Below are 17,923 nucleotides of genomic sequence, written 5' to 3' on the forward strand. Positions count from 1 at the left end.
TTATTAACTTTTATTATATCCAGAGGCTACTAGACATTTGAGTCTTAACTTGTTTCTGCTGAGGAGGAAAAATACATACAGTTTTAACTTATCACTGCATCTCATGCTACTGAATGAGAATAGATTTCCATAACAATCCATTTCTCTGATAATATAATGGTCCTCTCTGGCAACAAGGTGCCAGGTGTTAAGCTTATGATCCTTTATAAAAGTTTCTGTGGCTGGAAGTAGTTTCAGTTCATATAAAACTTGATTGTTTTATTTGAAAAAAACAGATTAACATCACTCTAAAAATTAGAGTGATTGGGTTTTCAAGTTGCTATTCAGTGTCGGTGCATTTTAATACTAGTAACTGCTGTATACTTTGTATGTGGTTAAATATGTCTCAAATATAAATGAATGTGTGTGTGTGTAAGTTCTGTCACATAAATTTCACTATTAAGCATTATACATTATATCTACAGTTCTTGGCTTTGTTGTCAATACACTATGCTTAAAATGAAGCTGCAGTATCTATCTTTGGTGTAAACACGAAACCCCCTAAAAGGAATGTATGTAGAACTGCTTGAAAATATGCAGCCACTTTAGAGGGGTTCATCAAACTTTCCATGAATATTCAAGTTGTTTGTGATTGGATACATTTCCAGACTGTCTCTGCTCAAACAGAATGTTTATACAACCTATTGCTTGAATTGCGATTCTGTGCTTCACTTCAGTCCTGTTGAGCTGACATTCCTTCAATGGTATTAGGCACTACTGGGCATTAGTACATTACACTGATTCTGCTGGGCTTACAATTCCCCTCCTTGCTTGGTGATTCTGTGTTAGACATCCATCCTGTTGAACTAGCATTGACACAATGGTGCTGGATTCTGCATGGCAGTCTTTGATTGCACATTACAGGTGAGCACTCTGCACATTGCATTCATTCTGCTGGGTTTGCAAAAATACCCTCTCCCAACCTTCAGATTCTATTTTATTCTCTAGCTTGACCTTAATCCTGCAGGGTTTGCACTGCACAGTGGCATTGGTTCTGCTGGGCACGTTGTACTTGTTCTGCTGGGCTTGTAAAAATGCCCCCATTCAGCTTCCATTACAGAAATTCTCTGGGACTTTGATTCTGTTCAGCTGGCTATCTATTGCCCTTGATTTTGTTGCTGCTGCTGCTTTCTTCTCCATTATAACAATATAACAATAACCTGGGGGAAGCTTAATTTAGATCCCATAATATTTTTTATTTATAATTTAATTTATACCCCACTCCCTGACAAAGTTGGACCAAGGCAGCTTACAAAAAGATAACAATGTCCATAAAACCCCTCAATTTATTCCCGATAAAATAATAGTACAATCAAAAATAGTACAATCAAAAAACTCCAACAGATTGTGGAAACAACATCACTTACTAGATCACCTACCCCAACTGCATCCATAGTCTGGCACAACCAAGTGATTCTCACACAACGCCTAGGCAGGACCTCCAGTTTGTAAATCCCAGGACAGCTCTTCCTCCCCAGCCTTAACCAAAATCCTGGTGGAAGAGCTCCATCTTACAGGCCCTGCAAAACGTTGATAGTTCCGACAGGACCCACAGCTCTCTTGGGTGCTCATTCTGCCAGGCTGGGGCTAGGGCCAAAAAGGCCCTGGCCCTAGTCAAGGCTAGGCGAATGTCCTAGGGATCTGGAACAACCAGCAGATTTGTACCCGCAAAGTGAGGTTTTCTGCCAGGGATATAAGCAGTAAGCAGTCCCGCAGATAGGAAGGAACCAGGCCATGTATAGCCTATCAATCCATACTAAGCTTAGAGGGCTGATAGATGAGAGTGAGCCAGAGATCCTGTGTGAGTTTAGTGTTACTAGCACTCTGGGAAGGAATTCTATCCTTATGCATTGTTCCTCTTAATATTTGTGAAACAGCCTAGGGGGTGGAATGTGTTCTAGGTGTCCGAGTTGGAGTAGGGCAAATCAGGGTACAGCCAGCAAAGCTGACTGCACTCAGATTGGCACTGCCCCTGCAGCTCCCGCCTTCCGTCCCTGGACTCTAGCCTCTTTGCTCTCAGACATGCCTCAGTGCCTGGAGCCAGCAGCAGGTAAGGGGAGGGGGTTGTGGTGGAGGGTCTGCTAACGAGGGCCTCCCAGCCTCCTGACTGCCTGCTAACAAGGGCCTCCTGGCCTGCTTACTGCCTGCTTAGGAGCTCTGTCCTAGGCCTGCTAATGATCTGGCCAGCCCCCACCTGCCCCACTTGATCTGGCTGCGAGCTGTTCTGGAGTCCGAGTGGCCCAAAGCTACCTTAAGCTGCCTGACTGGGGCCAGGGGGGTACCCTTTCAAGGCCTGTTCTTAGGAATGGGCGTTTAAGTTAGTTCCATAATAAACTTCACAAATTGAACCAGTTCATTTAGCTCCTAAAAGTTCATGATGGTTCATGGTTCATGAACCAGGCATGTTATGAACCATGTACTGAACTGAATGAATTTTTTCCAGTTTGTGCCCACCCCTAGTCATACAATTTGTACAAAAAATCCTACCAAAGTGCCAATTGAGGTTATTCTGCTTTGTCCACATATTTATTACAATTGTCCTTTTTTTCACAACAGAACTAGACTTGCACACAGTATTTATAGGGGAAAAAAAACCAAACCCTGCCCTATCATCTCATTTCACAGCATAAAGGAAATGCTTCAATGGATAGATAAAAATTTGTACCAGGATGGAGTGGTTGCTTTTCCTCCATTACAGATTTTCTAAATGTACAGACATAACATGTTTTAGATATCTTTTGTTTTAGATATATGTTTTAGATATCTTTTGCAAATAAATTCTTTGAAGAATATTTGACATCCTTGTACATTTTTTTGTTTTAAACTTTACTTGACTAGAAATATTTCATGTTTTCCCTGACACAGTCCAGCATACTTATGTTACACAAGTTCAATGTGTTGTTCACTATTTGCCATGCTCGTCTGTTTTCTGTTGATTAATTTTGTGAGGAATACGAATTGATTGTACCCAACTTTCATATAAGGCCTATATTCTGCTGTATTTTTGGAGGGAAGCCATTGAATGTGATGGCTTGTGTGTGTGTGTGTGTGTGTTTATGCTTTCACTCTTTTAATTCATTTTCCTAGAGCAGCTGAATACATATACTTTCGGTCCTTATATGTATACACAGAATTTTTTTTACAATAATAATAATATTAATTGTACAAAATTTACCTACCCACTTACATCTCTAGAATTGAGGGCCATGACACTAACATAAATTCACAGCCTGTACCTCTGCTTCCATATGTGAATGATGCCTTCTTTTTCTAAGTTACTTCTAAAATGATTACTAACATCCTATTGCGATCAAAATTATTTGGTTATTACTTTTGAGAAAACAAAAAATTCTCAAATTTCTCAAATTGTGGAAACATGTAATGGATACTTGGGGGGAGAGTGATCAACTAAGTTAAAATATTTAGATATCTTGGAGTCCTCTTTTACTATGCTAAATTGTTCCAAGAATTAGATACGTGCCCTTGTTTTAGCAAAAATATATTACCCAGTTTCATTATCAAAGTGGGAACCAATTTGTTCCAGCTGCCATCTAGGTTTTCCAGGCTAAAGTTATTCTACAACTACTATATAGGATCCCTGTGTGATCCAAGCTTTTAATAAAGAAGTAGAATGAGTTATTGTATTTTGTTTACATCTTATCCTTTGTATTTCCAATTCAGTTGGGTATTTTACCTGATGTGCCTAGGTAGGTCTTCATCTTTTGGAATCCAGAGCATAGATTACCTCCATTAAATACTGGTTGTATTTGCATTTTTGATCTCAAATCACTAGCTTAGTTGCCGGTTTATTAGCCAACCCTCCAATGTTTCATATGGGCCCAATTTATTTATCCTACATAAAATTAATTAGGTATTTATGGTAACTTATTTTCTAACTCTGAGATACCTTTGTATTCCAGAGACCCAAAGAAGGATTTGTGATATTGAAAACAATTTACCAATGGTAGAGCAAAACAGACTTGCTCCCCGTGTTTCTTTGGTCTTTCAGTCACTCAGGAATCCATCACCTAATACTTCTTGAACTTAGTAAATCCCACTTTCAAGCTTCTAAAATGGCCAGATTGAATGTTTTTCCATCAGCTGTGGTTTCTGGGAGGTATAAGAATATCCTTTTGAACAAAGGTTTTGCGATTGCCACCTTGGTAAACCCGAATCAATTATGCATGTGCTTTTATATTGCCCACTGTTTTCTAAGCAACAGATTTATTTGATCAGCCCTGTTTTGCAGGAATATCATGTATCACCTGAGCAATCTATTAAATTTTCATTAGCTGTTAAGATTCTTAAGGTTACTGAGCATGTAGAGAAGTTTTTGTCTATTACTTCCAAAAAAAGGTATGATCTTCTAGACTGTGACCTAAACTTCTTTTTTTATATTAATGTACTTAGAGAATTACTCTGGACCTTTTTGGATAACAGAGTGACAAAAGAGTTGATAAAAGAGGAGCACGAATACAGTAATTGAGACCTGTGGAGCATATATTGTGATATAAATGCAAAGGAAGGAAGGTAGGAAGGTAGGAAGGAAAGAAGGAAGGAAGGAAGGAAGGAAGGAAGGAAGGAAGGAAGGAAGGAAGGAAGGAGAAGGAAGGAAGGGAGAGAGAGAGAGAAAGAGAGAGAGAGAGAGAAAGGCCTCTAAAAACAGTTTATATCTATCCTTTGGTTTTCTATGGTTGTGATGTAATTTTATCTATTTTATGTACAAATTTTTCCTTCTCTTATGGTATGCCAATAAAGGTTTTATGCTATGATACAATCTACGAAAGGTTTGTATCTGAAAAAAATTAAGAGGCTCTCAGTGCAATCCTGAACACAGTTACATCCTTCTATTTTTTTTACTTCATTTATATCTCATCTTTCTCCCCAAAGTGGAATGCATTATGTCCTGTCCTTCATTTTTTCCTCACAACAACCCTGTAATGTACGTGTGATGTGTAGGGAAAGCTACTACCCTTTTCTGTCAACTGTACCCCATATGCCTGTTCAGTGTGTACAAAGACCCATGGAATATCACAGGAGCCAGAAGGGGGAAGATCTATAAACTTGTCATTCTGAGTAAGACAGAGTTTGTACTTCCAGGGAGTGAGATTGTAGAGTTTGAGACTTTATATGTCTCACAGCCTGGCTTTTGGAGGAATCAGGCGAATATAGTAAAAGCTTTAGGAGGAGATTATATCTGTCTTGGGACTTAGCTTCTGGGGTAAACTGGATAAAAATTTGGAGTTTCTAGGAGGTGTTCCCACTTCTACTCTGACAGGAGAGTCCTATGCAGAATTGCTGCAGTCAAAGCCCATTGCATAGGACTGGAGCTTGAGACTCCTAAGGTTGTGTGAACTCACTTCAGGACTTTAAAAAAAATGACTGATAATTGCTCTTTGCACCTAACAATTGACAACTGTAACATAACTGAATTAACCCAGCCAGTACTCTGTGTTACTCTTGTGAGCATTTCAGTTTTCTTTACTTCATATTCTTAATCATTTTACCTGGGAAGTCAATAAAAGTTACTGGGTCCACCTACTCCATTTTTCTCATGACTCTTGTGAAGTCCTAGGGAAACAAAACTACAATTCAGGCAGCACAAGAAGGAAGAAGAATGCAAATCATCAATGTATCTGATCAAGTTTGCATGTACACAGAAACTTTGTTGGCCTTAAAGGTGAAGTAATGACAGACACAAGGCTTCCTTCTCTCTCTGTGCTAGCCTGCTCCTGAGCTCGATTCTCCCCCCCCCCAGGGTTCAATAGACCAGTGGTCCCCAACCTTTTTATCACCGGGGACCACTCAACGCCTTTTACTGAGGCCTGGTGGGGGGGTAGTTTACTCCTCTACTCTCAACCACTGCCCTAATGCTCTCTGATCGCTATGGTAATGTTTAAACATCCCTTCAAAATAAGATACAGACACGCCACAACAATGAAGTGTGTTGTAAAGGGCTGGGGGGGGATGAAGTAAAGGGCCGGGGGGGGAGGCGTCCTTCGGGGCCCACCTTCAATTAGTTGAAGGACCATATGTGGTCCGCGGCCCACAGGTTGGGGATCGCTACAATAGACCACACTGTAGGAGAAGCTGGTCCCAGGAACTGTCTGCCATGTTGAGGTCTTTCCCTTCTGCACACAGACTTGGCTAGTATGGCTTCTATACTGAATGGCTTAAACCACATTACAGGAGAAGCTAGTCTCAGGACAGTGTGCCACTGGAAGGACTCTCCCCACTACATGCAGACCTGGCTTGGATGGCTTCTCTTGCAGTGTGATTTAAATCACACTGAATGGGAAGCTGGCCCTAGGATCTGCTGTACTGTGGCTAGCAAACTGCTCCCTACAGTACAGCAGCTTCTGGGACTAGCTTCTAGTGCAGCTTGGTTTAAACTGGGCTTCATGGGAAGCCAGCTCTAAATCGAGTCCATGGGAACAGTGATCTTCCCAGCACAGCTAATCCTAAGGCTATCTTTTGCAGTCCTTTTAAACTTTATTGTAGGAACTGTCATAGAAACCCAGCTAACAGCTGTGAGGTAAGAGCAATCTTTTACCTCTCAGCTGTTTTTTGATCTAACAGTAAATATCAAATATATTCAAGATTTCTTGTGATCGCCATCCCCCCCCCCCCATTTCCCCAAGAAACCCCAGATACATTTGGGAAGACACTGGACCATAGTGGTATTTTTCGAGTGCATTTTTGGCTCAAGTATGTCCAAATGCAGCTAGAGTTTGCTGTATGGTATTTGATGTATAAGAGGTGCTAAGGGCCATTTGATATGGTTGTATTTTTAAAGCTATTAAGTGTGAAAATAAACCTCAGAAAATAAACTTGAAGGGGGGGGGGAAGTGTACATAGCCCCTGTGTGCTGAAATCACTGTTAACAGTAAAATTAACTACTACAATTAAGATGCTTAAAAATTGTCTTAAAACATATCAATTTATTTAGCAATTTGATTTGGATCAAATTGCTGAGCAGTCTCTGTTGAAATCTGCTGTTTCACCTACTAAACTTTGAAAAGGATGCCTTTGAGACATGTGTTCAGAAAAAAACATGCAGGTTAACTTTATGGAGAGTGATTCTTAAATGATCATGTGAACCCACTACCTTGACTACTTAGTACATTCTTGCGGTGTTCTGTATGCAAATCCATGTATTATTTAACATATACCCAAGTAAAAAAAAGTTATCTGTGAAAAAAATATATGCTAAGGTTTGAATGATTTTAGACTTCTTTTCTGCAGTTTTATTTTTTTTCACAGATAACTTGTTTTGTACAGCTCATAACTGGTAGAAGAGGAAGTATCTTCAGAATGCTACTGACCTTGCACATTACCCCCACCTTCCCATTGTGGGACTTGCTCACAAGCCATGTCTCTGAGAGAGCAGCTGGTACTTTCAAGGCAATTTGTCATGTAGCTGGGACTTGAAATATCATTGCAGTTCCTTGATTGGGCTGATAAGTAATTCTCTGTACACATCTGCAGTTTCACAGATGCTTCCTCCTTATGAGACTCTTGCTTTCTTAGTTGGTCTGCTTGCATCCTTCATATCAGTCCTGCATCCAGTTTTGTCTTCTGAGCTTTTTTGAAGGTTCCAGTTGAAGTTTTTATCCTGTTCTGTCTCTGTCTGTCTCTATAGTGAGGTGATTGTGCAGGTTTTACTCTATTTCATTATGATAACAATGCAGGGGGGGTACTTGTGCTTTCCTTTTGAGGGGTGGGGGAAGCTTTCCCATTCTGCCAAACATTTGGCTGACAGGGAGGCCACAGAAAAGCCCCTTCTCACTTACTATACTGCTGTGGCCGGCCTCGCTGCTGGAGGGAAGAAACAGCCAAGCCATGTATATTTTTTCTTTGTGACTCTCTGAAGATTTGAGGCCTACTGCACAGGGTTGTTGTGCAGGCTAAACTGGATGCTATTGTGAAGGTTCTTTGGTCTCCTGTTTCATATGCACAACAACCCTGTACAGTAGGCTTAAACTGTTTCAACTCCACAACCTGTGTGGGAGAACTTAAATGTTTCTCCTCCATAATAAGCTTGTCCAAACTGCAAAGCAGCCTTTCTGCCTGGGGAGCTGATCTATATAATCTACATATGAGCTGTAATTCCAAGAGCTCTCCAGTCCCCAACTAAAGGTTGGCTACCCCTGGATTGGAAATACTCCTGGAGGTTTGGAGGTGGGACTTCAAAATGCTACAATGCTTCAGAGTCCAGCCTCCAATGTAGCCATTTTTGCCTGCAGAGCTGATCATTACAATTTAGAGATGAGCAGCAATTTAGAAACAATGGTAGAGGCTTGCAGACTGCTTTTGAGGTGGACTGGTACGGGTGTGTCCCTCCTGGGCTATGGGCTTTGGCCACCCCTTACCAGCAACTGTTTGTATTCTGGGGCACAGACAGGCAGACCAGCATCAGTCCCGTGAGTCTGTAAAGTGCAGGAAGATCTAAATGAATATTTACAGCCTGAAACTGTAAATAGTGAACAAGTGAATGGCTGGAGAGACATGGGAATTGAAGTGATTTTTTTCAAGCTTGATCTGGCAAATAAAAAACCATTATAAAAAACCTAACTAAGGTCAAGATTGCTATACACAGAGAGAACTCCTATTAGGTTTGCCATCTTCCAAGTGAGGCTCTCTACCTCACTACCCTCATGGAGAGTCTGCTAGGGGAGAGGAAGGGAAGACAATTGGAAACTGCTTTGGGACATTTGAGGACTGCTGGGTGACTTTCCCAGACCTCTCACAGCCCCACATACCTCACAAGTTGTCTATTGTGGGGAAATGAAGGGAAAAGGTATTTGTAAACCGCTTTGAGACTCCTTTGGATAGTAAACTGTAGGGTACAAAAATTCAGCTCTTCTTCTTCTAAGGAATAACCATGAAAGAAGCATGTGGACACATGTTATTTTATCAACAGTAAAAAAAATGGAGATAGAAGGAACAGGGCGTACCTGGGTACTGTGACTACCCCATGTGTATTAGGAAAGGGGGACATTTGTGTCTGTGGCCTAATTCACACAAGAAGGCAAATGACATGAAACACAGAACTGGGAGGAATTGTTTGCTATGTAATCTCTCTCTAAGAAGAGTCTCCAGTCTGATTTTCCCTTCTCATATCTGAAGACATGGCTCTGGAAAGCTCATCTGTAACCACTATGCCACAATTCCCGAAGGTCAGTCCTCTCCCACACTCAATGAACTTTCCAAACTACAGGTTCTTGACACCAATCTCTCCACACTTTACTCTGCTCTGGTTCAGCCTCACTTGGAGTACTGTGTTCAGTTTTGGGTACCACAGATGAAGAGCAATGTAGACAAGCTGGAGTTTGTCCAGAGGAGGGAAACAAAGACTATGAGGGGTTTGGAGACCAAGACATATGAGAAAAGTTTGGGGGAGCTTGGTCTGTTTAGCCTGAAGAGGAGATGACTAAGAGGGGATCTGATAGCCATCTTCAAGTATTTAAAAGGCTGCCTATAAAGGATGGAACAGAATTGTTCTCTCTTGCCCCGGAGGGGCACACCAGAACCAATGGGATGAAATTAATTCAAAAGAAATTCCGTATAAACATCCAGAAGAAATTCCTGACAGAGCAGTTTTTCAGTGAAAAAGGCTTTCTCGAGAGGTGGCGGGTTCTCCATCTTTGGACATTTTTAAACAGAGGCTGGATAGCCATCTGAAAGAGAGGCTGATTCTGTGAAGGTTCAAGGGGGTGACAAGTTAGAGTGGATAAGCGATAGGGTTGTGAGTGTCCTTCATAGTGCAGGGGGTTGGACTAGATGACCCAGGCAGTTCCTTCCGACTCTATTATTCTATGATTCACACCCATGCCCTCATTTGTCACCATGCCACCACAACCTCTCACACAGCACACATTCAGTCCATTCCCTTACAGACTGAAAAACTCCTCTCTTTCCCACTGCCAAGCTCTAGCGCCCGTTGTATTCCTGGATACAATGGGCTTTGCCCCTATTAAGATTATAAAGAGAGAAAAATGTATAAATGAGATTCTGATAATTGCACCTAGGGTTTTTAACTGGCTTTATCCCTATTAATGTGTTTCTTTATAACAGGTTGATGCCTAGAAGTGAATTGAATACGGTGGCCATTGAGATACAAGCTCTTTCTAGCCCTTAAATCTGGTTGCAATTTATTTATCATATACTTGTTGACTATTCATCATTCACCCTCAATGCCGCCTTCTCTAATATACATGCATATTGACACGGTTTCTAGAGTGAAATATAGTGACAGTGTGTATTTGTGGGTATGTGTGTGGGAAGTCTCCAGTTCTATGCTTTCTTGATATTCTCTTGCTTATTATTTTCCTGAATAAAATAGTAATAGGCTATTATCTTCCACCTGCCATCCCCATAATGTGATATTTATAGTTTATATTGCCCACAGCACTGTTTTAGAGGAGAAAAAAACCCTGCTCATTAACTGGCATGCTTTTCCTTATGGTGTGAAAGTGTAATATGGTTCTTTTATATATTAAGTGTGATTAACTAGAATTTTACATCTCTTACAGTAATTGCAGGTTTTCGAGGAACTGTCCCTCATGGCTTATCACTGGAGATTGGAGACACTGTTCAAATACTTGAGAAATGTGATGGTAAGTGTTGATATTAGCGCAGAGCTGTTCGGTGGGAAGGGAATTTGAGATCATCTCACCCAATTACATCGAGGCAGAACTTTTCATAAATAATGTTTGCAGTAGATGAGCCTATTTAATAGAAAAATTCAGCCAGGCTTCACTTTCTCCGCAAGCAAAAGGCAATCAGGTCCAGAGATTCATGTGTTATGAGGAATACCGGTAAAAGGGATTATATCCTGGATCGCAAATCAAGACAATGCCCTTGATGTTGTTAGGAAAGCAGTCAAGAAATCAAAAAATAGTAACCAGACTAAAGTTATCTTTCTTGCTTTTATGTGTAAACAAAGATCTAAATGTCTGTGCTTTTTTAAAAGCATTATTCTGCCTCATCTATGTGAAAAGACCCTCTCCATGTTGGTGAACAAAATCCTCATTGACCATTGCTGATACTACTTCAGGATAACTCTAAAATGAATATCCTAGCAACTAGTCTAGGTTTAGTAATGGCACAGGATTCTGAAATTCTGCTTCAAGTATCTGACAACGGATGCACATGTTCTTTTTCATCTATGGTGGAAGAGGCCTGTTCTGGCCTTCAGGTCTTGCTCCACCCTGCCCTCTTGGGATTGGAGAGGCTTTTCTTCTTCTCTATTCAACTGATGCCACCACCTGACCTTCGTAGGAATTGCCCACTGGAAGCATCAAGACTCCCAGATTCCCTTCCAGGTTCTCAGGCCTTTACTCCGCTATCTCAAGACTGGTTATCATGGGGAATGCTCACTGCCTTATGCAGTGATTCCCCTCCCCATCCTCCTGGTGCTCCCTTTACAGTAGTGTGTCAAAGATGGTGGAGATCTAAGTGGCACAGAGAACCACTACAAGGATCAAAAGTTTTAAAGCATTTATTTAAAAAATGTTCACAAGCATATTTTTAGCAGAGCACCAGACTCATTTGCACATTTCAAACCTCCAAAAGAAAAATGCATTTCTTCATACCATCTTATAGGTTTCATAGAGTTGGAAGGGATCTCCAGGGTCATCTAGCCCAACCTCCTGCACAATGCAAGAACTTACAACTACTTGCTCACCCACAGTGTCCCCAATTTCATGCCCATGTTTCAAATATTCATTGTATACTAAAGCTCATTAACCTAAGTCCAGTGAAGTAAAACTGTTGGGTGGTGGGGAAAGGTGGGAGATAGCAATCTTGAACACTGATGCGTATGGGATTTTGCTATCCATAACTGGTAGTGGGGCTGCACCCTGTGAATCACTCTGCTACTTTTTGTTGCTGTAGACCATGTGTGAAAGAAAACAATATCACTTCAAAGTTAAATGCAGTTTTATGTCTTTATTATTATTATATTTCTTTGCAGGCTGGTACAGAGGATTTGCCTTAAAGAACCCAAATCTCAAGGTAGAGACGTCTCATTTATAAATCTGGGGGAGATAAATGAAAATGGGTGTAAAGTAATTTTGAAATATTCTTATGAAGCGTTATAGAGGTAATATTTTCTATGAAACTTCAGAGAGCAAGCTTGGAGAGAGCCAACTTGGTGTAGTGGTTAGGAGCGCTGACTCCTGCGCATGCAGCTGGATAACTTTGGGCTTGCCACAGCACTGATAAAGCTGTTCTGACTGAACAGTAATATCAGGGCTTGCTCAGCCTCACCTACCTCACAGGGTGTCTATTGTGGGTAGATCGAGCTAGACCGTTTGTCTGTCTGGAGCAGGGGGAAAAAGCGAGATCGGCATGGTGGGACAAAAGGCAGAACTGAACCGAGAAACCCGGAAAAAAACCAATTTATATACAATCCTGAACAACGGATCTTCATGCCATTGGTCAGTTTCGGTTTAATTTCTGTGAAAGAACACTTGCATAATGTTATGGTTGGAGGTCACCACAACATGAGGGACTGTATTAAAGGGTTGCGGCATTAGGAAGGTTGAGAACCACTGGTCTAGACTTTCATGTTGGTCTCCCATCCAAGTACTAACTAGTGCCAGCCCTTATTAGCTATGAGATCTGCTGAGCTTGGGCTAGCCAGGGCCACCCAGGTCAGGACCACAGAAAGTTAACACGGACACAAAAGGACATATGATGAGGAAGGAGCATAGTGAAAACAAACATGAAGCCACTGGCCAAAAGCCCAAGGGAAACACTGACGCTGGAGCATATTTGTAGGCTGTTATCAAAAATGGAATACTATGTGGAGATTTACATTTCCATGATCACCAGTGCACCGGAGCGTGCAACCCTATGCCGGCGGGGCAGTGGCTCAGCAACCCGAAGGGAGTCACACCATCAGGTAGGTTGAGAACCACTGCACTATGGGGTACAGAACAAAAGATATTTTCCCCCAAAATCTCCTTCATTATACTCCTTAGGACATTTATCTGCAAAATACAATAGTCCTTACTTTAAACATTTGTAATTTCAAATTTCATACATTTTACAACTAACCTTGTTAATTTCATCAGTACTGCATATTACATTTTTGTCATTTCTGTATATTAGTCCTAGCTTCCAATATACTCAAGTTCAAAAGAAAGTCTGTATATATCTCACAATAAAAAAACATTTGTTCAAAATCTACTTTCTTATATTTTTATATTCAAAACTTGTTCTCATTCTGCTTCTGTATTGTAATGTTTATATGTATTGCAATGTATTTATACACAGTTTTTAAACTGTTTCTCATTCTATCTCCTTTATTCAAATATTGTAAATCTCAAATAAGTTGTAAAATTCACCATTACTGCATAATTTTCAAGCTTATTCTTCCATTCTTCTGATCTTGGATAGATGTCTGATTTCCATTTTGCTATGAAGATAATGCTAGCCATTGTTACCATTGTTACTCTGCCAGCTGGACAGAGGTGGGTCAGCCGTGTTGGTCCTTTTGGACCTATCGACGACCTTTGACATCGTGGATCATGACCTTCTGATCCATCACCTCGCTGCACGGGGATACGGAGCACAGCCTTGCGCTGGATACACTCCTTTCTCCAGAACCGGACCCAGAGGGTTGCGGTGGGGGAAGAGTTCTTGCGTCCCTATGGACTCCCTTGTGGGGTACCGCAGGGCGCAGTCCTCTCCCCCACGTTATCTAACATCTTTATGCGCCCTCTGGCCCAACTGGTACGGAGTTTTGGGCTGGGTTACCACCAGTACGCTGATGACACCCAGCTTTATCTCCTCATGGACGGCCTCCCGGACTCCCCCTGGAACCATTCACCAGATGTTTGGAAGCAGTGACTGAATGGTTCGAGCAGAGTCAGCTGAAACTCAACACCTCCAAGACGGGGGTCCTGTGGCTGGGAGACAGAGGGCAGGACCAGGCAGCGCACCTACCCACCCTGGCAGGAGCGCAACTTACCATTGCACCCCAGGCCAGGAATCTGGGGGTGACCATCGATACCTCCCTGACTATGGAGGCTCAGGTCAAGAGAGTAGCGGGTCAGGCGTTTTTCTATCTTCGCCAGGCCCGACTACTAGCGACCTACCTGTCCCCTGACCACTTGGCTACAGTGATCCATGGGACAGTCACCTCCAGAATAGATTTCTGTAACTCGCTCTACGCCGGCCTACCCTTGTCTCTGATCCGGAAACTCCAAAACGCAGCTGCTCGGGTCCTCACTGGTACACCTTGGAGGGCCCATATCTAACCTGTGCTGAGGCAGCTGCATTGGTTGTCAATTGCTTCCCGGATCAGGTTCAAGGTTCTGGTTTTGATCTTTAAGGCTATACGCGGGTTGGAACCCACATACCTGAGGGACCGCCTACCACCCTATATCCCCCGCTTGGCTTTACGCTCGGGGGGGGGGGAGAATCTCCTGATCGTTCCTGGCCCTAGAGAAGCACTCCTGGCCTCGACCAGGGCCAGGGCCTTTTCGGTCCTGGCCCTTACCTGGTGGAATGAGCTCCAGGGTGAGCTGCAGGCCCTGCGGGATTTACCAGCTTTCCGCAGGGCCTGCAAGATGGAGCTCTTCTGCCAGGTTTTTGGTGAGGCCGCGGTCAGCGAATGAAGAAGAAGAAGAGTTGGTTCTTATATGCCGCTTTTCCCTACTCGAAGGAGGCTCAAAGCGGCTTACAGTCGCCTTCCCATTCCTCTCCCCATAACAGACAACCTGTGAGGTGGGTGAGGCTAAGAGAGCGCTGATATCACTGCCCGGTCAGAACAGTTTTATCAGTGGCGTGGCGAGCCCAAGGTCACCCAGCTTGTTGCATGTGGGGGAGCACAGAATCGAACCTGGCATGCCAGATTAGAAGTCCGCACTCCTAACCACTACACCAAACTGGCTCTCAGCATTCCCCACCCTCCCTGCCACTCTGATAGCAGGGGATAGGAATAATGAGAGCTTCCGCCATGTTGGGATTGTTTTTAAAGTCTTTTAATGGGTATTTTAATGGGGATAAGAAGAAGAAGAAGAAGAAGAAGAGTTGGTTCTTATATGCCGCTTTTCCCTACCCGAAGGAGGCTCAAAGCGACTTACAGTCACCTTCCCATTCCTCTCCCCACAACAAACACCCTGTGGGGTGGGTGAGGCTGAGAGAACCCTGATATCACTGCTCGGTTAGAACAATTTTATCAGTGCCGTGGCGAGCCCAAGGTCACCCAGCTGGTTACATGTGGAGGTGTGCAGAATCGAACCCGGCATGCCAGATTAGAAGTCCACACTCCTAACCACTACACCAAACTGGCTCAATAAGATTATTGTGACCCGCCACGAGCCTACGGGGAGTGGTGGGAAATAAATCTAATTAATAATAATAATAATAATAATAATAATAATAATAATAATAATAATAATAATAATAATAATAATATAATATATTCAAATATCTATTCCAAAACTTTTGGTAATTTGTTAGGCAATATTCCTAATAGCTTCCATAGGAAATTTAAATATATTCTGTATTGTCTATGTATTTCCTTTCAATACCTTCTTGCGTTTTTACAAGACCATCACATATGAAAATGTTTCACTGTTTGAAGGAGTCTGAAAGAGGCTTACACTTACCTTCCCTTCTCCCCACAACAGAAACCCTGTGAGCCTGAGATAGCTCTGACAGGACTGCTCTACGAGAATAGCACTATCAGGGCTTCGATGAGCTGGCTGCATATGGAGGAGAAGGGAATTATACCCGGCCCACTGGATTAGAAGCCACTGCTCTTGACCACTATGTCACGCTGGGAAAGGGCGGGCTAGAAATATATAATATATAAATTATCAAATGCTTTCTCCACATCTAAGAAAATCAGTGCAGCTTACCTCTTGTTAAAATTTTTCAAATATTTTGAAATGTCCAACCAATTTCTAACATTATCCTTTAACTGTGTCTTAGGTAAAAACCCACAGTGATATTCACAAATAAAGTCTTGAGGAATTCTTTTCAGTCTTTTCACTAATATTGTAATAACAATGCATAGTCATTATTTAAGAATTATATTGGTCTATAATTTTTTGCAAGAGTAAAGTACTTCTTTAGGTATTACGTTAGCCTCTTTCCATGACTCCGGCATCTATTCCCCTCCTGTAAACATAATTCCTTGTTGTTTGTAAAGGCTTTAAAATTTAATCCTCAAAATATTTATAATACAAACCTGATTGTCCATCAGGACCAGAAACCATTCCAGGTTTAATTTTTTAATAACTTCTACAAACTCACATAAATTTAGGGCCATTCATCGTCAGAATTTGATCTTCTGTTAACTTTGGTACATTTTGTTTTCTGAGATATTTGTCAGTTTTTGCCAGTGGAATTCTTTATGTAAATTAGAATAATACTTGTGAAGTCTTTTAAAGTAGACACATTATCTGAGGGACCACATATCTACCTATGCCCCCCGCAGGAGTCTTTGCTCCCGGGACGTCCACCTGGCCTTGACCAGGGCCAGAGCCTTTTCGGCTGTGATCCCAATCTGGTAGAATGAGCTCTCGGAAGAGCTGAGGGCCCTGAAGATTCCGCAGGGCCTGCAAGATGGAGCTCTTCCGCCAGGTGTTTGTTTGAGGCTGGGGGTGGGGGATGACCAGAGTTACAATCTGTGGGTCCCACGCTACACTGAAATTGCATAGATGTTTAGAACCCTTGCATTATATCTTTTGGAGCCACGCCATCTGCCTCGCTGGAACAGTGGAGTTCGGCCTTCGAGCCTATTAGGTTTATACAGCTTTATTCTGTTTTTATATTGTAAGCTGTCATGAGCCGACATTGTTGAGAGTGGCGGGGTATAAATCAAAGCATAAATAAATATAAATAAATACATTTGTTGTTAAACTATCTCCTTGTAATTTGACTTGAGGGTTATCAGAATCAAAGTGGAATCTAGATAAATCAGTCCCTACCCCCCCCCCCCCATCAATTCAGTTATTAGTTGGCTCTCCCTCATTGGGTAGGTGTGAAGTGCGTAAATATGACCAGGGCAAAATAAGTCTGGAGCTTTTATTTTTTTTGTATTTGTATCCCATCCCTCATCAGTGTCTCTTGTGGAAGTTGCCATTTCCCCAGAGATCTGGTAGCTCAGTATATTATTATATAGTACAACTCTGCAACTATAACTTTTAAAAAATTACATTTTTGCAAAAAAGGAGGAGAACTGGGACCTGTAATGGACTTTGGTGTGATTAGAAGAATTTGGAGGAAGCAAAGGATCTGTCTAACATGCACAAGTTTGTGTGTTTGGGGCCTATAGATAACTAATTGGATATGGTATTCTTCATTCATGCTTGGGCCATCATTCCTCCTGTGTGCCATTTGAGCCAAGGAAACATAAAGTAAAATATTAACCGCACTAAGGGAATTGGGTTTCCCAAAGGCAGCTTGAGGAATCTACCTTCAGTAAGCCAGGCTGCTGCAGTAACTACCTGGAAGACATTTATAAGACTAGAAGAAGCTATCAACACAAGAAAAGAGTTGATAAAGATGCTAGTTCCTTATTCTTCTCAGGAACACGTTAGCTTCTAAAATGACAACTGAGGACATGCTAGTACAATACTGCGATTTTTTTTGCAACCAGACTTGTAGATTTGTTTCTCAAACCTAGTTTTATTGGAATTGTTGATTCAATGTCCTTTTCTGATGAACTGAAAGCATTATTGTTGTACTGTAGCATTTATTGACACCAGTCACATTTATTGCATTTGTGAAATGTCTTACATAGGATGTCATAGGTAAGAATGCAGTTTTTGGAAAGCTCTTCTATAATGTAAGCAAATATTTATCTTTAATAATTTGTTTATGCCAAGCTTTCTTTTCTCAGTGCTTGTTAACTTAATTT

At 41.7% G+C, this 17,923-nt stretch overlaps 1 protein-coding gene across 5 annotated transcripts in view; it reads left to right on the forward strand.

The window, feature by feature from the left end:
• The window catches only part of DOCK4 (dedicator of cytokinesis 4), a 320,430-nt gene that overhangs the window by 100,287 nt on the left and 202,220 nt on the right, over nt 1–17,923 (forward strand). For all 5 annotated transcript variants that reach the window (XM_077338508.1, XM_077338509.1, XM_077338510.1 and 2 more), the window contains exons 2-3: nt 10,575–10,658; nt 12,017–12,057. In XM_077338508.1, coding sequence (XP_077194623.1) covers nt 10,575–10,658; nt 12,017–12,057 — 125 coding nt within the window. The remainder of the gene's footprint in view (nt 1–10,574; nt 10,659–12,016; nt 12,058–17,923) is intronic.

This window comes from Paroedura picta, chromosome 5 (assembly GCF_049243985.1).
Source record: "Paroedura picta isolate Pp20150507F chromosome 5, Ppicta_v3.0, whole genome shotgun sequence".
Classification (NCBI taxonomy): domain Eukaryota; kingdom Metazoa; phylum Chordata; class Lepidosauria; order Squamata; family Gekkonidae; genus Paroedura; species Paroedura picta.